General features: G+C 44.0%; 1 protein-coding gene across 1 annotated transcript in view; it reads right to left on the bottom strand.

The window, feature by feature from the left end:
- btbd3b (BTB domain containing 3b) overlaps nt 1-23,976 on the bottom strand; it is a 40,041-nt gene that overhangs the window by 5,018 nt on the left and 11,047 nt on the right. The window contains exons 3-4 of the mRNA XM_036945980.2: nt 8,549-8,667; nt 4,284-4,485 (exon numbers count right to left, since the gene is read on the bottom strand). Of these exons, the coding sequence (XP_036801875.2) occupies nt 4,284-4,485; nt 8,549-8,667 (321 nt within the window). The remainder of the gene's footprint in view (nt 1-4,283; nt 4,486-8,548; nt 8,668-23,976) is intronic.

The following is a 23,976-nucleotide window of genomic DNA, read 5'->3' as shown; positions in this document are numbered from 1 at the left end:
TTCTGGAGGGTTTCCGCGCAGAGGTAAAGGATGAGATTCTCTCCCGGGAGGTTCCTTCCAGCGTGGATTCCTTGATTGAACTCGCTATTCGCATTGAGCGACGGGTTGATCTTCGTCACCGAGCTCGTGGAAAGGAGCTCGCGCTCTCCGTCGCCTCCCTCTCCGCATCACTACCATCTTCCTCTGCCGGCTCGGGTGCTGAGCCCATGCAGCTGGGAGGTATCCGCATCTCGACTGAGGAGAGGGAACGGAGAATCACCAACCGCCTCTGTCTCTATTGCGGTTCCGCTGGTCATTTTGTCACTTCATGTCCAGTAAAAGGCCAGAGCTCGTCAGTAAGCGGAGGGCTACTGGTGAGCGCTACTACTCCTGTCTCTCCTTCAAGATCCTGCACTACCTTGTCGGTCCATCTACGCTGGACCGGTTCGTCAGCTTCCTGCAGTGCCTTAATAGACTCTGGGGCGGAGGGCTGTTTTATGGACGAGACCTGGGCTCGGGAACATGACATTCCTCTCAGACAGTTAAAGGAGCCCACGGCCTTGTTCGCCCTGGATGGTAGTCCTCTCCCCAGGATTCAGCGTGAGACGCTACCTTTAACCCTCACTGTTTCTGGTAATCATAGTGAAACCATTTCTTTTTTAATTTTTCGTTCACCTTTTACACCTGTTGTTTTGGGCCATCCCTGGCTAGTTTGTCATAATCCTTCCATTAATTGGTCTAGTAATTCTATCCTCTCCTGGAACGTCTCTTGTCATGTGAAATGTTTAATGTCTGCTATCCCTCCTGTTTCCTCTGTCTCTTCTTCACAGGAGGAGCCTGGTGATTTGACAGGGGTGCCGGAGGAATATCACGATCTGCGCACGGTGTTCAGTCGGTCCAGGGCCACCTCTCTTCCTCCACACCGGTCGTATGATTGTAGTATTGATCTCCTTCCGGGAACCACCCCCCCCCGGGGTAGACTATACTCTCTGTCGGCTCCCGAACGTAAGGCTCTCGAAGATTATTTGTCTGTAGCTCTTGACGCCGGTACCATAGTCCCCTCCTCCTCTCCCGCCGGAGCGGGGTTTTTTTTTGTCAAGAAGAAGGACGGGTCTCTGCGCCCCTGCATAGATTATCGAGGGCTGAATGACATAACAGTGAAGAATCGTTATCCACTTCCTCTTATGTCTTCAGCCTTCGAGATCCTGCAGGGAGCCAGGTTTTTCACTAAGTTGGACCTTCGTAACGCTTACCATCTCGTGCGCATCAGGGAGGGGGACGAGTGGAAGACGGCGTTTAACACTCCGTTAGGGCACTTTGAATACCGGGTTCTTCCTTTCGGCCTCGCTAACGCTCCAGCTGTCTTTCAGGCATTAGTCAATGATGTCCTGAGAGACATGCTGAACATCTTTGTTTTCGTTTACCTTGACGATATCCTGATTTTTTCACCGTCACTCCAGATTCATGTTCAGCACGTTCGACGTGTCCTCCAGCGCCTTTTAGAGAATTGTCTTTTTGTGAAGGCTGAGAAGTGCACTTTTCATGCCTCCTCCGTCACATTTCTCGGTTCTGTTATTTCCGCTGAAGGCATTAAGATGGATCCCGCTAAGGTCCAAGCTGTCATTGATTGGCCCGTCCCTAAGTCACGCGTCGAGCTGCAGCGCTTTCTCGGCTTCGCGAACTTCTATCGTCGTTTCATCCGTAATTTCGGTCAGGTGGCAGCTCCTCTCACAGCCCTTACTTCTGTCAAGACGTGCTTTAAGTGGTCCGTTTCCGCCCAGGGAGCTTTTGATCTCCTCAAGAATCGTTTTACATCCGCTCCTATCCTTGTTACACCTGACGTCTCTAGACAGTTCGTTGTCGAGGTTGACGCGTCAGAGGTGGGAGTGGGAGCCATCCTTTCTCAGCGCTCCCTCTCTGACGACAAGGTCCACCCATGCGCGTATTTTTCTCATCGCCTGTCGCCGTCGGAACGTAACTATGATGTGGGTAACCGCGAACTGCTCGCCATCCGGTTAGCCCTAGGCGAATGGCGACAGTGGTTGGAGGGGGCGACCGTTCCTTTTGTCGTTTGGACTGACCATAGGAACCTTGAGTACATCCGTTCTGCCAAACGACTTAATGCGCGTCAGGCGCGTTGGGCGCTGTTTTTCGCTCGTTTCGAGTTCGTGATTTCTTATCGTCCGGGCTCTAAGAACACCAAGCCTGATGCTTTGTCTCGTCTCTTCAGTTCTTCAGTAGCCTCCACTGACCCCGAGGGGATTCTCCCTGAGGGGCGTGTTGTCGGGTTGACTGTCTGGGGAATTGAGAGGCAGGTAAAGCAAGCACTCACTCAAACTCCGTCGCCGCGCGCTTGTCCTAGGAACCTTCTTTTCGTTCCCGTTCCTACTCGTCTGGCCGTTCTTCAGTGGGCTCACTCTGCCAAGTTAGCCGGCCACCCTGGCGTTCGGGGTACGCTTGCTTCCATTCGCCAGCGTTTCTGGTGGCCCACCCGGGAGCATGACACGCGTCGTTTCGTGGCTGCTTGTTCGGTCTGCGCGCAGACTAAGTCCGGTAACTCTCCTCCTGCCGGCCGTCTCAGGCCGCTTCCTATTCCCTCTCGACCGTGGTCTCACATCGCCTTAGATTTTGTCACCGGACTGCCTTCGTCAGCGGGGAAGACTGTTATTCTTACGGTTGTCGATAGGTTCTCTAAGGCGGCTCATTTCATTCCCCTTGCTAAGCTTCCTTCTGCTAAAGAGACGGCACAAATCATCATCGAGAATGTTTTCAGAATTCATGGCCTTCCGTCAGACGTCGTTTCGGACAGAGGTCCGCAATTCACGTCTCAATTTTGGAGGGAGTTTTGCCGTTTGATTGGGGCTTCCGTCAGTCTCTCTTCCGGCTTTCACCCCCAGTCTAACGGTCAAGCAGAACGGGCCAATCAGACTATTGGTCGCATCTTACGCAGTCTTTCTTTTCGCAACCCTGCGTCTTGGTCAGAACAGCTCCCCTGGGCAGAATACGCCCACAACTCGCTTCCTTCGTCTGCGACCGGGCTATCTCCTTTTCAGAGTAGCCTCGGGTACCAGCCTCCGTTGTTCTCATCTCAGTTCGCCGAGTCCAGCGTCCCCTCCGCTCAGGCTTTTGTCCAACGTTGCGAGCGCACCTGGAAGAGGGTCAGGTCTGCTCTTTGCCGTTATAGGGCGCAGACTGTGAGAGCTGCTAATAAGCGTAGAACTAAGAGCCCTAGGTATTGTCGCGGTCAGAGAGTTTGGCTCTCCACTCAGAACCTTCCCCTTAAGACGGCTTCTCGCAAGTTGACCCCGCGGTTCATTGGTCCATTCCGTATCTCTCAGGTCATTAATCCTGTCGCAGTGCGACTTCTTCTTCCGCGATATCTTCGTCGCGTCCACCCGGTCTTCCATGTCTCCTGTGTTAAGCCCGTTCTTCGCGCCCCCGCTCGTCTTCCCCCCCCCCCCCCCATCCTTGTCGAGGGCGCACCTATCTACAGGGTCCGTAAGATCTTGGACATGCGTCCTCGGGGCCGTGGTCATCAGTACCTAGTTGACTGGGAGGGGTACGGTCCTGAGGAGAGGAGTTGGGTTCCCTCTCGGGACGTGCTGGACCGTGCGCTGATTGATGATTTCCTCCGTGGCCGCCAGGTTTCCTCCTCGAGTGCGCCAGGAGGCGCTCGGTGAGTGGGGGGGTACTGTCATGTTGTCTTGTCTCTGTCCTTTCCCTTCACCCTGTCTCCCTCTGCTGGTCGTGTTAGGTTACCTTTTCTCCCCCGCTTTCCCCCAGCTGTCCCTTGTCTCCTCTAACTACCCATTCACCCCGTTCCCCACCTGTTCCCTTTTTTCCCTCTGATTAGGTCCCTATATCTCTCTCTGTTTCTGCTCCTGTCCTTGTCGGATTCTTGTTTGTTTGTGTCATTCATGCCTGAACCAGACTGTCGTCATGTTTGCTGTAACCTTGTCCTGTCCTGTCGGAATCTGCCGGTCCATCTGAGCCTACCTATGTTTGGTAATTAAAGAAGCTCTGTTTAAGTTGATTCGCTTTTGGGTCCTCATTCACGCACCGTAACACTTATCCTATCCCTAACCCTAAACCCTTATCCTAACCATAAACCTAACCCTTATTCTAAACCTATCCCTAACCCTTATTCTAACCCTAAATCCTTATTCTTACCCTATCCCTAATTCTTATTCTAACCCTAACCTAAACCCTTATCCAAACCATAAACTTAACCCTTTTTCTAACCCTAACCTTAGTAACAGAACCGGAGTAACCAAATAAAGTGTGACCCCGTATACATCACTCACCTCCCAGCAGCGTTGTGTGAGTTCGGGCTCTTCGAACAGACAGCTCTGTGACAGCAGGACGCAGGCATTCTTAGCGGACAGGCTGGTCTCTAGGAAGTTAACACAGGCTCTGGCCAGGTGAGGCACAATGTACTTCTTAGCAGCGTAGAGCGTGGCCAGCACTGTGTCAGCACTCAGGTCTATCTCGTCACAATAGATGTACCTGGGGGACAGGTAGAGGAGTTGGTTTAGTCGACAGGTAGTCAACAGGTTGTCAACAAAAAGATATTACCAATAAGGGCAGTGGATATATATAAAGTGCATTCAGACCCCATTTTGTTAACCTACAACCTTGTTCTAATACCCCATAAGGACAAAGTGAAAACAGGTTTTAAGAGATTTTGGCAAATGTATTAAAAACTAAAACAGAAATACGTTATTTACATCAGTATTCAGACCTTTTGCTATGAGACTCAAAATTAAGCTCAGGTGCATCCTGTTTCCATTGATCATCCTTGAGATGTTTTCACAACTTGATTGGAGTCCACCTGTCATAAATTCAATGGATTGGACATGATTTGTAATGGCACAGTTGACAGTGCATGTAAAAGCAAAACCAAGCCATGAGGTTGAAGGAATTGTCCTTAGAGCTCCCAGACAGGATTGTGTCGAGGCACAGATCTAAGGAAGGGAACCAAAACATTTCTGCAGCATTGAAGGTCCCCGGGAACACAGTGGCCTCCATCATTCTTAAATGGATGAAGTTTGGACCACCTAGACTCTTGCTAGATCTGGCCGCCTGGGGAGAAGGGACTTGGTCAGGGAGGTGACCAAGAACCCGATGGTCACTCTGACAGGACTCCAGAGTTCATCAGCGAAGATGGGAGAACCTTCCAGAAGGACAACCATTTCTGCAGCACTCCACCAATCAGACCTTTATGGTGGAGTGGTAAAAGGTACATGACAGCCCACTTGGAGTTTACCAAAAGGCACCTAAAGAATCTCAGACCATGAGAAACAAGATTCTTCGGTCTGATGAAACCAAGATTGAAATCTTTGGCCTGAATGCCAAGCGTCAAGTCTGAAGGAAACCTGGCACCATCTCTACGGTGAAGCATGGTGTTGGCAGCATCATGCTGTGGGGATGTTTTTCAGCGGCAGAGACTGGGAGAATAGTCAGGATCAAGGGAAAGATCAACTGATTAAAGGACAGAGAGATCCTTGATGAAAAACTGCTCCAGAGCACTCAAGACTTCAGACAAAGGTTCACCTTCCAACAGGACAATGACTCTAAGCACTCAGCCAAGACAAGGTAGGAGTGGCTTTGGTACAAGCCTCTGAACGCCCGGACTTGAACTCGATCTAACATCTCTTTAGACCTGAAAATAGCTGTGCAGCGACGTTCCCCATACAACACGACAGAGCTTGAGAGGATCTGCAGAAAAGAATGGGTGAAACTCCCCAAATACAGGTGTGCCAAGCTTGTAGCGTCATGCCCAAGAAGACTCGATGCTGTTATCTCTGCCAACAAAGGTGCTTCAACAAAGTACTGAGTAAAGGGTCTGAAAACGTTCTGTTTTAACAATTCACCACCTGTTTTTTGTTTTGTCATTATGGGGTATTGTGATGTCATTATGGGGTATTGTCATGTCATTATGGGGTATTGTGTGTAGATTGATGAGAATATATATATTTTTTTATCCATTTTAGAATAGGTTTGTAACGTAGCAACATTTTGAATAAGTAAAGGTGTCTGAATATTTTCCAGATGTATAAAGAATGTGACCAACTGTTGACAGTATGTATTAGGTAGAGGTTGCTACAGTACAGATTCATTTACCACATTTATATTCATGAGAGGACAACACAGACTGCTCTGAGGGTCAAACACATAACAACGTCAGCAACTCAAATGGCACCCTATTCGCTGCATAGGACCCTGGTCAAAAGTAGTGCACTACATAGGGAATAGGTTGCAATTTGGCGAGCAAACAGCACTGGATGTATTATTCAGGCAGCCTAGAGGACACCATTTGTTTTCATATTTCAGATGTATCCCGTAAAGCACAACAACAATGTATTTTCTGACACTGGTGTGAGGACTGGGAATATGTGAAAGGTAAAAATAGATATTAACTACAGTGAAGAGATATAGGGCTGGAGGCAGGAACACAGAGTTTAATCCATTTTGCAGTAACACAGCAGCTGGTATACTCCTACACACTTATGCCTCCCAAATGGCCCCCACTGTCTCCTACATTGTGAAACACCCTACATAGTGCACTACTTTCGACCGGAGCCCCTATGAAGGCCTGTTGGACGCTGGCCTAAAGCAGTGCACTACATCGGGAATAGGGCACCGTTTGGGAGTTAGACACTGAGCTTATATACCACTCAGTACCCACACAGGGGCAGGAACAACACGACTCACACAGGAGAGAAACAGCAGAGAGAGAGAGAAAGGGAACAATGTTTATATATCTATACATTTTTACAGCACTGTAGATAACCATAATATTACATCTGAAATGTCTCTATAACTACGTAACTTTTGCAAGTGTAATATGTATGGTTTGTTTTGGATGGTTTATTATCTATTTCACTTGCTTTGACAATGTTAACATATGTTTCCCCCATGCCAATAAAGCTATTTGAATTTAATTGAGAGAGAGAGAGAGAGAGAGAGAGAGAGAGAGAGAGAGAGAGAGAGAGAGAGAGAGAGAGAGAGAGAGAGAGAGAGAGAGAGAGAGAGAGAGAGAGAGAGAGATTGACGGGTGGCTGTGTGGAAATGTGACCATTGCTTCAATTTATCCAATTTTCTCATCTTCACAAGTGTCTTATGTGTTAGTAGGGGGGTATATAGTGTCTATGTGTTAGTATATATATATATATATATATATATATATATATATATATATATATATATATATATATATAGTGCGTTATATATATAGTGCGTTATATATGTGTTAGTATATATAGTGTCTATGTGTTAGGCACTATATATATATATATATATATATATATATACTATGTGTTAGTAGGAGGTTTATTTGTGCTACAGAGATACAGGAGAACAATGGGAGAGAGAGAACAATGGGAGAGAAGAGTAGAGTAGAGTAGAGTAGAGTAGAGTAGAGTAGAGGAGAGGAGAGGAGAGGAGAGGAGAGGAGAGGAGAGGAGAGGAGAGGAGAGGAGAGGAGAGGAGAAAGAGGGAGGTGAAAGACGAGGAGAGGAGGAAAGAGCAGAGGGAGAAAGGAAGCGAGGGGAAGAGTGAGGTGAAAGAGGAGAAAGGAAGAGGAAAGTGAAAGAGGAGAGAAGAGAGGAAGAGGGAGTTGAAAGAGGAGAAGAAGAGAGGGGAGGTGAAAGAGGAGAAGAGGAGAGGAGGTGAAAGAGGAGAGGAGAGAGGAAGAGGGAGTTGAAAGAGGAGTGAAGAGAGGAGAGAGGAAGAGGGAGGTGAAAGAGGAGAGAGGAAGAGGGAGGTGAAAGAGGAGAATAAGAGAGGGGAGGTGAAAGAGGAGAGAAGAGGGGAGAGAGGAAGAGGGAGGTGAAAGAGGAGAAAGGAAAAGGGAAGTGAAAGAGGAGAGAAGAGAGGAAGAGGGAGTTGAAAGAGAAGAAGAAGAGAGGGGAGGTGAAAGAGGAGAAGAGGAGAGGAGAGAGGAAGAGGGAGGTGAAAGAAGAGAGGGGAGGTGAAAGAGGAGAGGAGAGAGGATGAGGGAGGTGAAAAGGGAGAGGAGAGAGGATGAGGGAGGTGAAAGAGGAGTGGAGAGAGGAGAGATGAAGAGGGAGGTGAAAGAGGAGAAAGGAAAAGGGAAGTGAAAGAGGAGAGAAGAGAGGAAGAGGGAGTTGAAAGAGAAGAAGAATAGAGGGGAGGTGAAAGAGGAGAAGAGGAGAGGAGAGAGGAAGAGGGAGGTGAAAGAAGAGAGGGGAGGTGAAAGAGGAGAAGAGGAGAGGAGAGGAGAGAGGAAGAGGGAGGTGAAAGAGGAGAGGAGAGAGGAAGAGGGAGGTGAAAGAGGAGAAGAGGAGAGGAGAGAGGAAGAGGGAGGTGAAAGAGGAGAAGAGGAGAGGCGAGAGGAAGAGGGAGGTGAAAGAAGAGAGGGGAGGTGAAAGAGGAGAAGAGGAGAGGATAGAGGAAGAGGAAGGTGAAAGAGGAGAAGAGGAGAGGCGAGAGGAAGAGGGAGGTGAAAGAAGAGAGGGGAGGTGAAAGAGGAGAAGAGGAGAGGCGAGAGGAAGAGGGAGGTGAAAGAAGAGAGGGGAGGTGAAAGAGGAGTAGAATCCTTCCTTACTTCAACATGGCCAGGAATGCTGCAGGCTCCACGTCCGGAATTCGGATTTCATCCTTGTTTTCCGCCAGCTCTCCATAAAACATGGCATGGAACACAGAACTACCAACAGCCAGAACATACTGTTGGACAGAGAGAAAATAAGTTAAGGAGAAAGAAAGAGAGAGAGAGAGAGAGAGAGAGAGAGAGAGAGAGAGAGAGAGAGAGAGAGAGAGAGAGAGAGAGACTCGTTCTGCCCCTGAACAGGCAGTTAACTCACTGTTCCTATGCCGTCATTGTAAATAAGAATTTGTTCATAACTGACTTGTTACATAAAGGTAAAAATAAAAAGAGAGAGAGATTTGGGAAAATTGGAAAACACTAAACAAACAACAACACAAAGAGTTATCTACCCAAAACTGAGATGTAAGAATAAACCACTTCTCCAGTCTTTTTGGCTCAATAACACAGAACAAACAGTAAAACCGTGATCAAATACAAATCTTAGAATCAACTATTAGAGACGACCAGAAGCCACTGGATTCTCCAATTACATTGAATGAACTACAGGACAAAATACAAACCCTCCAACCCAAAAAGGCCTGTGGGGTTGATGGTATCCTCAATTAAATGATAAAATATGCAGATCACAAATTCCAATGGCCTATTCTTAAACTCTTTAACATCATCCTTAGCTCTGGCATCTTCCCCAATATTTGGAACCAAGGACTGATCACCCCAATCCAAAAAAGTGGAGACAAATTTGACCCCAATAGCTACGGTGGGATATATCTGTCAACAGCAACCTTGGGAAAATCCTCTGCATTATCATTAACAGCAGACTTGTACATTTCCTCAGTGAAAACAATGTACTGAGCAAATGCCAAATGTACTTTTTACCAAATTATCATACGACAGACCACATATTCACCCTGCACACCCTAATTGACAATCAAACCAACCAAAACAAAGGCAAAGTCTTCTCATGCTTTGTTGATTTCAAAAAAAGCTTTCAACTCAATTTGGCATGTGGGTCTGCTATACAAATTGATGGAAAGTGGTGTTGGGGGAAAAACATTCAACATTATAAAATCTATATACACAAACAACAAGTGTGTGTGCGGTTAAATATTTTTTTTAAAGCCCCACCTTCTTCTACATAAATATCAGCAAATTGGTGAGGGCACTAGAACATTCTGCAGCAGCTGGCCTCACGCTACTAGAACCTGAAGTCAAATGTCTGCTGTTTGCTGATGATCTGGTGCTTCTGTCACCAACCAAGGAGGGCCTACAGCAGCACCTAGATCTTCTGCACAGATTCTGTCAGACCTGGACTCTGACAGTAAATCTCAGTAAGACCAAATTAATGGTGTTCCAAAAAAGGTCCAGTCACCAGGACCACAAATACAAATTCCATCTAGACACTGTTGCCACACAAAAAACTATACATACCTTGGCCTAAACATCAGCGCCACAGGTAACTTCCACAAAGCTGTGAACGATCTGAGAGACAAGGCAAGAAGGGCATTCTATGCCATCAAAAGGAACATAAATTTCAACATACCAATTAGGATTTGGCTAAAAATACTTGAATCAGTCATAGAGCCCATTGCCCTTGAGGTCTGGGGTCCGCTCACCAACCAAGACTTCACAAAATGGGACAAATACCAAATTAAGACTCTGCACGCAGAATTCTGCAAAAATATCCTCCGTGTACAACGTAGAACACCAAATAATGCATGAAGAGCAGAATTAGGCCGATACCCACTAATTATCAAAATCCAGAAAAGAGCCGTTAAATTCTATAACCACCTAAAAGGAAGCGATTCACAAACCTTCCACAACAAAGCCATCACCTACAGAGAGATGAACGTGGAGAAGAGTCCCCTAAGCAAGCTGGTCCTGGGGCTCTGTTCACAAACACAAACACAAACACACCCTACAGAGCCACAGGAGAGCAGCACAATTAGACCCAACCAAATCATGAGAAAACAAAAAGATAATTACTTGACACATTGGAAAGAATTAACAAAAAAACAGAGCAAACTAGAATGCTATTTGGCCCTACACAGAGAGTACACAGCGGCAGAAGACCTGACCACTTTGACTGACCCAAAATTAAGGAAAGCTTTGACTATGTACAGAATCAGTGAGCATAGCCTTGCTATTGAGAAAGGCTGCCGTAGGCAGACCTGGCTCTCAAGAGAAGACAGGCTATGTGCTCACTGCCCACAAAATGAGGTGGAAACTGAGCTGCACTTCCTAACCTCCTGCCAAATGTATGACCATATTAGAGAGACATATTTCCCTCAGATTACACAGATCCACAAAGAATTCGAAAACAAATCCAATTTTGAAAAACTCCCATATCTACTGGGTGAAATTCCACAGTGTGACATCACAGCAGCAAGATGTGTGACCTGTTGCCACGAGAAAAGGGCAACCAGTGAAGAACACACACCATTGTAAATACAACCCATATTCATGTTTATTTATTTTCCATTTTGTACTTTAACTATTTGCACATAATATGACCTTTGAAATGTCTTTTTTATTTTGGATCATTTGTGAGTGTAACTGTCTATTTTGTTATTGTTCATCTCATTTCTGTTCATCCATTTCACTTGTCAACATATATGTTTCCCATTGAATTGAATTGAATTGAATTGAATTGAATTGAATTGAATTGAATTGAATTGAATTGAATTGAATTGAATTGAATTGAATTGAATTGAATTGAATTGAGAGAGAGAGAGATAGTTGAACTGTACTAGTACATTTAGATAGAGAAAGAGATAGAGGCGGAATGTATGCTGATTCATGCAATCACTCCAATCACTCTAGTTGTTTTTAGTCTATACAGAACGAATCATTGTCTTGTACAGCTTCATCCCTCTCTCCTCTCTCCTCTCTCCTCTCTCTTCTCTCCTCTCTCCCTTCTCCCCTATCCTCTCTCCCCTATCCTCTCTCCCTTCTCCTCTCTCCACTCTCTCCTCTCCACTCTACTCTCTCCTCTCTCCACTCTCTCCTCTCTCCTCTCTCCCTTCTCCTCTCTCCACTCTCTCCTCTCCACTCTACTCTCTCCTCTCTCCACTCTCTCCTCTCCTCTCTCCTCTCTCCTCTCTCCTCTCTCCTCTCTCCTCTCTCCTCTCTCTTCTCTCCTCTCTCCCTTCTCCCCTATCCTCTCTCCCCTATCCTCTCTCCCTTCTCCTCTCTCCACTCTCTCCTCTCCACTCTACTCTCTCCTCTCTCCACTCTCTCCTCTCCTCTCTCCTCTCTCCTCTCTCCTCTCTCCTCTCTCCCCTAGAGTTTATTTGACCGTGCAATATGCTGGAGCACTCACAAAGATTCCCCACAATCAGCAGCAATGCTTAACTACAGTTGTAAGAATCATAATTGCCCCCCGGGGGGCCAGAAGGATACACAGGCAGAGTCCCAAATGGCAAAGTAGTGCACTATATAGTGAATAGGGCTCTGGTCTAAAGTAGTGCACTATATAGAGAATAGGGCTCTGGTCTAAAGTAGTGCACTATATAGAGAATAGGGCTCTGGTCTAAAGTAGTGCCCTATATGGAACAGTGCTCTGGTCAACAGTAGTGGACTATATAGGGAATAGGGATCTGGTCTATAGTAGTGCACTATATAGGGAATAGGGCTCTGGTCTAAAGTAGTGCACTATATAGGGAATAGGGATCTGGTCTAAAGTAGTGCACTAAATAGGGAATAGGGTGTCATTTGGACATAGCCCCTGGAGAAGAACCAGAGTATCCCAATGACACCCTATTCCCGTTAGAGTGCATTAGAGCCCTAAGTAGTGTGCCATGTAGACAATAGGGTGCAATTTTACACCTCCAGTGTTTTATAATGAGAAGAGAAGATTGTGAAGAGGGTGCTGAAGACTCTTTTCTACGTTGCTAATGAACTGTCTCTGGTAATGATCACCACACCGCAGATGATACACAGAAAGAGAGGACAGACAGAGGAACAGAGAAGACCGAGAGGGAAGTACCTAGTCAGTTGTACAACTGAAATGTGTCTTTCACACTTAACCCAACCCCTCTGAATCAGAGAGGTGTGGAGGGCTACCTTAATCGACATCCACAGTGCCCGGGGAACAGTAGGTTAACTGCTTTGCTCAGGGGCAGAAGGACAGATTTTAAATGGTCAGCTTGGGGATTTGATCCAGCTACCTTTTGGTTACTGGCCAAACGCTCTAACTACTAGGCTACTTCTGCTGCCCCGAGAGGAGAGACATTAGGGAGAAGAGAGGGAGAAGAGAGGGAGAGGAGAGGGAGAGACGTTAGGGAGAAGAGAGGAAGAGGAGAGAGAGAGACGTTAGGGAGAAGAGAGGAAGAGGAGAGAGGAGAGGAAGAGGAGAAAGAGAGATGTTAGGGAGAGAGAGGAAGTGGAGAGAGAGAGAGAGGTTAGGGAGAAGAGAGGGAGAGGAGAGAGAGACATTAGGGAGAAGAGAGGAATAGGAGAGAGAGAGACATTATGGAGAAGAGAGGAAGAGGAGAGGAAGAGGACAGAGAGAGAGACATTAGGGAGAAGAGAGGAAGAGGAGAGGAAGAGGACAGAGAGAGACATTAGGGAGAAAAGAGGGAGAGGACAGAGAGAGTTTAGGGAGAAGAGAGGGAGAAGAGAGGAAGAGGAGAGAGATACGTTAGGGAGAAGAACTAGAGAGGAGAGGGAGAGGAGAATAGAAATGCATGACTCAAGTGGATTAAATTTTAAGTAGGGGACAGTTGATGTGTTAAAAAACCCCATCTCAAATAGGACTAATCGGTCAGCAAATCTCAGAAATGTGACGACTAACTGACCCTAACTGACCCTGATAAATATGATCCAGTGTTTACAGTAATATGGCCCAGTGTCTACAGTAATATGACCCAGTGTTTACAGTAATATGACCCAGTGTCTACAGTAATATGACCCAGTGTTTACAGTAATATGACCCTGTGTCTCCAGTAATATGACCCAGTGTCTACAGTAATATGTTCCAGTGTCTACAGCAATATGACCCAGTGTCTACAGTAATATGACCCAGTGTCTACAGTTATATTACCCAGTGTTTACAGTAATATGACCCAGTGTATACAGTAATATGGCCCAGTGTCTACAGTAATATGACCCAGTGTCTACAGTAATATGACCCAGTGTCTACAGTAATATGACCCAGTGTCTATGGTAATATGACCCAGTGTCTACAGTAATATGACCCAGTGTCTACAGTAATATGACCCAGTGTCTACAGTAATATGACCCAGTGTCTACAGTAATATGGCCCAGTGTCTACAGAAATATATCCCGTTGTCTACAGTAATATGACCCAGTGTCTACAGTAATATGACCCAGTGTCTACAGTAATATGAACCAGTGTCTACAGTAATATGGCCCAGTGTCTACAGAAATATGACCCGTTGTCTACAGTAATATGGCCCAGTGTCTACAGTAATATGACCCAGCGTTTACAGTAATATGGCCCAGTGTTTATAGTAATATGACCCAGTGTCTACAGTAATATGGCCCAGTGTCTACAGTAATATGACCCGTTGTCTACAGTAATATGACCCAGTGTCTACAGTAATATGACCCAGTGTTTACAGTAATATGACCCTGTGTCTCCAGTAATATGACCCAGTGTCTACAGTAATATGTTCCAGTGTCTACAGCAATATGACCCAGTGTCTACAGTAATATGACCCAGTGTCTACAGTTATATTACCCAGTGTTTACAGTAATATGACCCAGTGTCTACAGTAATATGGCCCAGTGTCTACAGTAATATGACCCAGTGTCTACAGTAATATGACCCAGTGTCTACAGTAATATGACCCAGTGTCTATGGTAATATGACCCAGTGTCTACAGTAATATGACCCAGTGTCTACAGTAATATGACCCAGTGTCTACAGTAATATGACCCAGTGTCTACAGTAATATGGCCCAGTGTCTACAGAAATATGACCCGTTGTCTACAGTAATATGACCCAGTGTCTACAGTAATATGACCCAGTGTCTACAGTAATATGACCCAGTGTCTACAGTAATATGGCCCAGTGTCTACAGAAATATGACCCGTTGTCTACAGTAATATGGCCCAGTGTCTAAAGTAATATGACCCAGCGTTTACAGTAATATGGCCCAGTGTTTATAGTAATATGACCCAGTGTCTAAAGTAATATGGCCCAGTGTCTACAGTAATATGACCCAGTGTCTACAGTAATATGACCCAGTGTCTACAGTAATATGACCCAGTATCTACAGTAATATGACACATTGTCTACAGTAATATGGCCCAGTGTCTACAGTAATATGACCCAGTGTTTACAGTAATATGGCCCAGTGTCTATGGTAATATGACCCAGTGTCTACAGTAAAATGACCCAGTATCTACAGTAATATGACCCAGTGTCTACAGTAATATGACCCAGTGTCTACAGTAATATGGCCCAGTGTCTACAGAAATATGACCCGTTGTCTACAGTAATATGGCCCAGTGTCTACAGTAATATGACCCAGTGTTTACAGTAATATGGCCCAGTGTTTACAGTAATATGGCCCAGTCTCTACAGTAATATGACCCAGTGTTTACAGTAATTTGACCCAGTGTCTACAGTAATATGACCCAGTGTTTACAGTAATATGACCTTGTGTCTCCATTAATATGACCCAGTGTCTACAGTAATGTTCCAGTGTCTACAGCAATATGACCCAGTGTCTACAGTAATATGACCCAGTGTCTACAGTAATATGACCCAGTGTCTACAGTTATATTACCCAGTGTTTACAGTAATATGACCCAGTGTTTACAGTAATATGGCCCAGTGTTTACAGTAATATGACCCAGTGTCTACAGTAATATGGCCCAGTGTTTACAGTAATATGACCCAGTGTCTACAGTAATATGGCCCAGTGTTTACAGTAATATGACCCAGTGTCTACAGTAATATGACCCAGTGTCTACAGTAAAAAAAAAATAATAATAAATAAATAAAAAATAAAAAAAACTTTGAGTAAGATCTTATTTGGATAAAAGTGAACATCTATCAGGGTTGGTCAAGCTGGGATAGGTAGAGATGGTTATTATTGTTATGTTCTTTAGAGAGAGGCCAATTGAAATTCAGCTGGACACAGACTTCAGAGTACGGTTTCGTACTATTGTAAATCGTTAACGTTGCCAGTACACAGTTACTGCTGCTCACCCCATCATAACTTGGTCAATGAAATCATAATGCATATCTGAACGCCTGCAAAATGGATATCAGACACACACACACACACACACACACACACACACACGTCATAAAGTCCTGCTCTACAGATCGTCATAATCGCATGCTCCCATTTGCAGACTGTACTGGCTCTGAATGGGTTTGTAATGGTATCCTTTTCCCGATGTAGTGCACTACTTTCAACCAGGGCCTTACGGACTCCAATCAAAAGTAGTGCACTCTGTAGGGTTATAGGAGGCTATTTGAGATTTAGACTCAGCCAATTATCCACAATGCCTTTCCATAACTGCATTCCATAAAATGAGCAAAGTGCATCCCTGCCAACCAATCACGGGCCAATATATTTCACCCTAAAATGAACAGAGCGATGACTCATGCTTGGCTCAGCTCTTGTATGTATTCTGGGAATGAATATGGGCAGAAGGCTGCAGTCAGAGTCAATTTTAAAAGCACAACCCTTAATTCAGGAGTCAATTGGTATACCGTATATCCTTCAAACTCAACTCTGGACATCGATGCCAGTTCCAATGCATTTTTAAAAAAACGTTCCCGTCTAATCAGGGACTTCTGCCTGGGACACCAGGTGTGTGCAATTCATTATCAGGTAAAACAGAAAACCTGCAGGCTGCAGACCTCGTAGGGTTTGAGGTGAATATATATATATATTTTTATTTAACCTTTATTTAACCAGGCAAGTCAGGTTAATTAAGAACAAATTCCCTATTTACAATGACGGCCTACCCCGGGCCAAACCCGGACGACGCTGGGGCCAATTGTGCGCCTCCCTGTGGGCTCCCGATCACGACCGGATGTGATGCAGACTGGTATACCTCTCCTATATCATAAGTCATATGTACATTGAACAGCTAGTAAACACTGCAGCCCATTGCTACCCACACCGACTCTATGGGTCTTTTTCCCTGACCCCCATGAAGCCTAGTTTCTGGACTAACAAACCACCCAATTAGCACATTTGGTTCCTTGGAATTTGTGGGAACGTACGTTTTCCATATCCCCATTGGTTCCCCATTGGTTCCCCATTGGTTTCCCATTGGTTTCCCATTGGTTTCCCATTGGTTCCCCATTGGTTTCCCATTGGTTCCCCATTGGTTCTGGGAACAAAGCCATAGGTTTCCTGACTGGTTAAACTGAACTTGTTTTTAAACATGCTGAGAACGGAACTAGAAATGTTGCATGAACGTACATTTTTGGTTGCAGAGATGTTCTAAGATGAATTCACTATGGTTCCCTGGAAGTTTTCACGGGAGATTTTATGAACGTTTCGAGAACGTAAATTCTAGGTTATTATTTGAAGGTTGTGTTAACGTTCTGATAACGTGTTTCAATACGAATGTGCAACCTAGGGTTAACTTTTTTCATCTCCAAGTACAATTAAGACCCATGGGAATTACATTTGCTCAGGCATTACTCTTGTAAACACATGTATTTGCATTGTGGCGCGGCATCAGTGAGATCCCAACCTATGATCATCTGTTCTCTGTCCATGGATTGAGTCCACTGCACCACCAGGATGGAGATAGAATGCTGTGTTTTTTTTATTAACTCATACGAAGCTGTTCATTTTTTGTCTATTCAAACAGACCCCATTTCAACGGAAACAAGGACTCATTAAGATCAGCTGTGGACAATTAGTGGATTACGGCCAACACACCTGAACACACTTAATTAACAAGATTAGAGGATAGAGAGAGAGTTTGTTGTAACGCTGAGAACGGAATGTACGTGTTTTAAAATTAACATTCTTAGAACGTTCTTTGAACGTTTACTAAAGTTGTCTTGTGTTTTTTATATGGAACGTTTTCTTAATGTTCTGAGAACAGTGATGATAATGTTCTTAAATAGAACTATGAGGAAACAGGCAGAAAAAAAACGTTACGCTCAAGTACTAAAAATCCAACAGAAGAACGTTGTTTCTTAACGTTCTCTGAACATTCTGTGAGTACATGGCTTTAAATAGAATCATGAGGAAACCTGCCTAAAATGTGATGCTGCATTCCCACCTAAGAAACACATGGTTCTCAGAACGTTATGTGCTAGCTGGGTAAACACATTTGATCAATCTCCGTCGATAATGTTTTTGATTCCAGCACTATAGGCGTAATATGTGCCTCGGAAACTGGCCATGTGTGGAGATTCTCCATTGAGCGTCCTTTAAACCCAGCACCAGGTATAATCTGGGTCAGGGAAAATTGGCATTATGTGTTTTAGCAGAGTATGTTGTCGCTAGCTAGTCATATGTGATGATAATGTTCTGTTCATGGTGAAGCATGGGTCCATGAAAATGTTATGAACGGGGGGGGTGAGTAATAATTAATGCAAACATCTGGTAAACACAATGATGTCAGGCAGAGAAGGTCGGGGTAAAACAGCACGTAGAAATATAATTACTAGAACGGTAATAGCCCTTCAGTATAGTCATGACCTTTCTATTTAATCTATTTCTATGATCCGCAGAAATAAGACAGTCTAAGAAAATCACAGAGATCCTTTTATGTGTAATTCTATGCTCACAGGGCCGGACTACCGCACTTGGGTCCCTGGGGGAGACAGCAATATATGTCACGATGTCCTAAAATAATAAAACACAGTGTGGTCCCAGATCTGTCTGAGCAGCTATACACTAATGCACATAAATGGAAGGTAATTCCCTTTCTATGCACTTTTCTCTCTATGCGTATTCTGACCTTGAACTTAAGCAGGAGAATAGCATGTTATTCATCCACTATTTGTAGGCGCTAGAGATCAAAGATAAGAAGGTGTGGTGGAGGTGTGTCTACAGACATGCCGTATTCCAGTCTATCCATCCTCCTCCTCCTCCACGTCCTCCTCCACTACACTCCCTTCATCTCTCCATCCTCCTCCTCCACCTCCTCCTCCACTACACTCCCTTCATCTCTCCATTCTCCTCCTCGTCCACCTCCTCCTCCACTACACTCTCTTCATCTATGCATCCTCCTCCTCCTCCACGTCCTCCACTACACTCTCTTTATCTCTCATCCTCCTCCTCCACTACACTCACTCCCTTCATCTTTCCATCCTCCTCCTCCTCCTCCTCCTCCTCCTCCTCCTCCTCCTCCTCCACCTCTTCCTCCACTACACTCTCTTCATCTCTCCATCCTCCTCCTCCTCCTCCTCCTCCACTACACTCTCTTCATCTCTCCATCCTCCTCCTCCTCCTCCTCCACCTCCTCCTCCACTACACTCTCTTCATCTATCCACCCTCCTCCTCCACCTCCTCCTCCACTACACTCTCTTTATCTCTCATCCTCTTCCTCCACTACACTCACTCCCTTCATCTTTCCATCCTCCTCCTCCTCCTCCTCCTCCTCCTCCTCCTCCACCTCTTCCTCCACTACACTCTCTTCATCTCTCCATCCTCCTCCTCCTCCTCCTCCTCCACCTCCTCCTCCACTACACTCTCTTCATCTCTCCATCCTCCTCCTCCTCCTCCTCCTCCACCTCCTCCTCCACTACACTCTCTTCATCTATCCACCCTCCTCCTCCACCTCCTCCTCCACTACACTCTCTTCATCTATCCAACCTCCTCCTCCACCTCCTCCTCCACTACACTCTCTTCATCTCTCCATCCTCCTCTTCCACCTCTTCCTCCACTACACTCTCTTCATCTCTCCATCCTCCTCCTCCTCCTCCTCCTCCACTACACTCACTCCCTTCATCTCTCCATCCTCCACCCCCTCTTCCTCCTCCTCCTCCTCCACTACACTCCCTTCATCGCTCCATCCTCCTCCTCCACCTCCTCCTCCACTACACTCACTCCCTTCATCTCTCCATCCTCCTCCTCCTCCTCCTCCTCCACTACACTCTCTTTATCTCTCCATCCTCCTCCTCCACCTCCTCCTCCACTACACTCTCTTCATCTCTCCATCCTCCTCCTCCACCTCCTCCACTACACTCACTCCCTTCATCTCTCCATCCTCCTCCTCCTCCACTACACTCTCTTCATCTCTCCATCCTCCTCCTCCACCTCCTCCTCCACTACACTCTCTTCATCTCTCCATCCTCCTCCTCCACCTCCTCCACTACACTCTCTTCATCTCTCCATCCTCCTCCTCCACCTCCTCCTCCACTACACTCTCTTCATCTCCCCATCCTCCTCCTCCACCTCCTCCTCCACTACACTCTCTTCATCTCTCCATCCATCCATCCTCCTCCTCCTCCTCCTCCTCTACCTCCTCCACTACACTCACTCCCTTCATCTCTCCATCCTCCTCCTCCTCCTCCACTACACTCTCTTCATCTCTCCATCCTCCTCCTCCACCTCCTCCTCCACTACACTCACTCCCTTCATCTATCCATCCTCCTCCTCCTCCACCTCCACCTCTACCTTCACTCCCTTCATCTCTACATCCTCCTCCTCCTCCTCCTCCTCCTCCACTACACTCCCTTCATCTCTCCATCCTCCTCCTCCATCTCCTCCTCCACTACACTCTCTTCATCTCTCCATCCTCCTCCTCCACCTCCTCCTCCACTACACTCTCTTCATCCCTCCATCCTCCTCCTCCTCCACCTCCTCCTCCACTTCACTCCCTCTCTTCATCTCTCCATCCTCCTCCTCCACCTTCACTACACTCCCTCCCTTCATCTCTCCATCCTCCTCCTCCCCCTTCTCCACCTCCACCTTCACTACACTCCCTCCCTTCATCTCTCCATCCTCCTCCTCCTCCTCCACCTCCACCTTCACTACACTCCCTCCCTTCATCTCTCCATCCTCCTCCTCCACCTCCTCCTCCACTATACTCCCTCCCTTCATCTCTCCATCCTCCTCCTCCACCTCCTCCTCCACTACACTCCCTCCCTTCATCTCTCTATCCTCCTCCTCCACCTCCTCCTCCACTACACTCCCTCCCTTCATCTCTCCATCCTCCTCCTCCACCTCCTCCTCCACTACACTCCCTCCCTTCATCTCTCTATCCTCCTCCTCCACCTCCTCCTCCACTACACTCCCTCCCTTCATCTCTCTATCCTAGCCTAGTGGTTTGCGCTTTGGACTAGTAACCGGAAGGTTTCATGTTCAAACCCCCGAGCTGACAAGGTACAAATCTGTCGTTCTGCCCCTGAACAGGCAGTTAACCCACTGTTCCTAGGCCGTCATTGAAAATAGGAATTTGTTCTTAACTGACTTGCCGAGTTAAATAAAGGTAAAATAATAATAAATATTTCCTCCTCTTCATCTTCCTCCTCCTTCACTCAACTGTCTGTCTCAGTCTCTCCGTCCTTCTCCCCCTCCTCCACTCCACTCCCTCTCTCCATCTTTCCTCCTCTTCCTCCTTATACTCCTTCACTCAACTGTCTGTCTCAGTCTCTCCATCCTTCCCCTCCCCCCCATCCTCCTCCTCCTCATTGACTCCTGTCTCCCTCCCTTCATCCTTTAGCCTCATGTAGTTAAATAATTGAGTGGAGTCTGAAAGACACATGGCGAAGGAAGTGAGAGAGGAACACAAAGGATTCCTCCTTCTAAACCTACAGTGTTGTCTGCTATGAAGTGACGAAGCAGAGTCTATGTGATGATAGTAACGGTACCGATACTGACAGATGATGATGTAATGATACTAACAGTAATGATACTAACAGTAATGATATTAACAGTAATGATACTAACACTAATGATACTAACACTAATGATATTAACAGTAATGATACTAACAGTAATGATATTAATGGTACTAACAGTAATGATACTAACACTAATGATACTAACAGTAATGATATTAACAGTAATGATACTAACAGCAATGATACTAACAGTAATGATATTAACAGTAATGATATTAATGATACTAACAGTAATGATATTAACAGTAATGATATTAATGATACTAACAGTAATGATATTAACAGTAAAGATACTAAGAGTAATGGTACTAATAGTAATGATAGTAACAGTAATGGTATTAATGGTACTAACAGTTATGGTATTAATGGTACTAACAGTAATGATACTAACAGTAATGATACTAAAAGTAATGATACTAACAGTAATGATACTAACAGTAATGGTATTAATGGTACTAACAGTAATGATACTAACAGTAATGGTATTAATGATACTAACAGTAATGGTATTAATGGTACTAACAGTAATGGTATTAATGAAACTAACAGAAATGGTATTAATGGTACTAACAGTAATGATACTAACACTAATGATACTAACAGTAATGATATTAACAGTAATGATACTAACAGTAATGATACTAACAGTAATGATATTAATGATACTAACAGTAATGATACTAACAGTAATTATACTAACAGTAATGATACTAACAGTAATGAAACTAACAGTAATGATACTAACAGTAATGGTATTAATGGTACTAACAGTAATGATGCTAACAGTAATGGTATTAATGGTACTAACAGTAATGATACTAACAGTAATGGTATTAATGGTACTAACAATAATGATACTAACAGTAATGATACTAACAGTAATGGTATTAATGGTACTAACAGTAATGATACTAACAGTAATGGTATTAATGGTACTAACAGTAATGGTATTAATGGTACTAACAGTAATGATACTAACAGTAATGGTATTAATGATACTAACAGTAATGGTATTAATGGTACTAATAGTAATGGTATTAATGATACTAACAGAAATTGTATTAATGGTACTAACAGTAATGGTATTAATGATACTAACAGTAATGGTATTAATGGTACTAACAGTAATGTTGTTAATGATACTAACAGTAATGGTATAAATGGTACTAACAGTAATGATACTAACAGTAATGGTACTAACAGTAATGGTATTAATGATACTAACAGTAATGATATTAATGATACTAACAGTAATGGTATTAATGGTACTAACAGTAATGGTATTAATGATACTAACAGTAATGGTATTAATGGTACTAACAGTAATGGTATTAATGGTACTAACAGTAATGGTATTAATGATACTAACAGTAATGGTATTAATGATACTAACAGTAATGGTATTAATGGTACTAACAGTAATGATATTAATGATACTAACATTAATGGTATGAATGATACTAACAGTAATGGTACTAACAGTAATGATACTAACAGTAATTGTATTAATGGTACTAACAGTAATGATACTAACAGTAATGGTATTAATGGTACTAACAATAATGATACTAACAGTAATGATACTAACAGTAATGGTATTAATGGTACTAACAGTAATGATACTAACAGTAATGATACTAACAGTAATGGTATTAATGGTACTAACAGTAATGGTATTACTGGTACTAACAGTAATGATACTAACAGTAATGGTATTAATGGTACTAACAGTAATGATACTAATAGTAATGGTATTAATGATACTAACAGAAATGGTATTAATGGTACTAACAGTAATGGTATTAATGATACTAACAGTAATGGTATTAATGGTACTAACAGTAATGGTATTAATGATACTAACAGTAATGGTATTAATGGTACTAACAGTAATGATACTAACGGTAATGATACTAACAGTAATGATACTAACAGTAATGGTATTAATTGTACTAACAGTAATGATACTAACAGTAATGGTACTAACAGTAATGATATTAATGATACTAACAGTAATGATATTAATGATACTAACAGTAATGGTATTAATGGTACTAACAGTAATGGTATTAATGATACTAACAGTAATGGTATTAATGGTACTAACAGTAATGGTATTAATGATACTAACAGTAATGGTATTAATGATACTAACAGTAATGGTATTAATGGTACTAACAGTAATGGTATTAATGGTACTAACAGTAATGATACTAACAGTAATGATACTAACAGTAATGATACTAACAGTAATGGTATTAATTGTACTAACAGTAATGATACTAACAGTAATGATACTAACAGTAATGGTATTAATGGTACTAACAGTAATGATACTAACAGTAATGGTACTAACAGTAATGATATTAATGATACTAACAGTAATGATATTAATGATACTAACAGTAATGGTATTAATGGTACTAACAGTAATGGTATTAATGATACTAACAGTAATGGTATTAATGGTACTAACAGTAATGGTATTAATGATACTAACAGTAATGATACTAACAGTAATGATACTAACAGTAATGGTACTAACAGTAATGGTATTAATGGTACTAACAGTAATGATATTAATGATACTAACATGAATGGTATTAATGATACTAACAGTAAT

The sequence above is a fragment of the Oncorhynchus mykiss genome, chromosome 16, assembly GCF_057628025.1.
Source record: "Oncorhynchus mykiss isolate SJ-2025 chromosome 16, ASM5762802v1, whole genome shotgun sequence".
Taxonomy (NCBI): Eukaryota; Metazoa; Chordata; class Actinopteri; order Salmoniformes; family Salmonidae; genus Oncorhynchus; species Oncorhynchus mykiss.
Note: the sequence above shows the minus strand (reverse complement) of the source record. Positions and strands in the feature narration are given on the sequence as shown.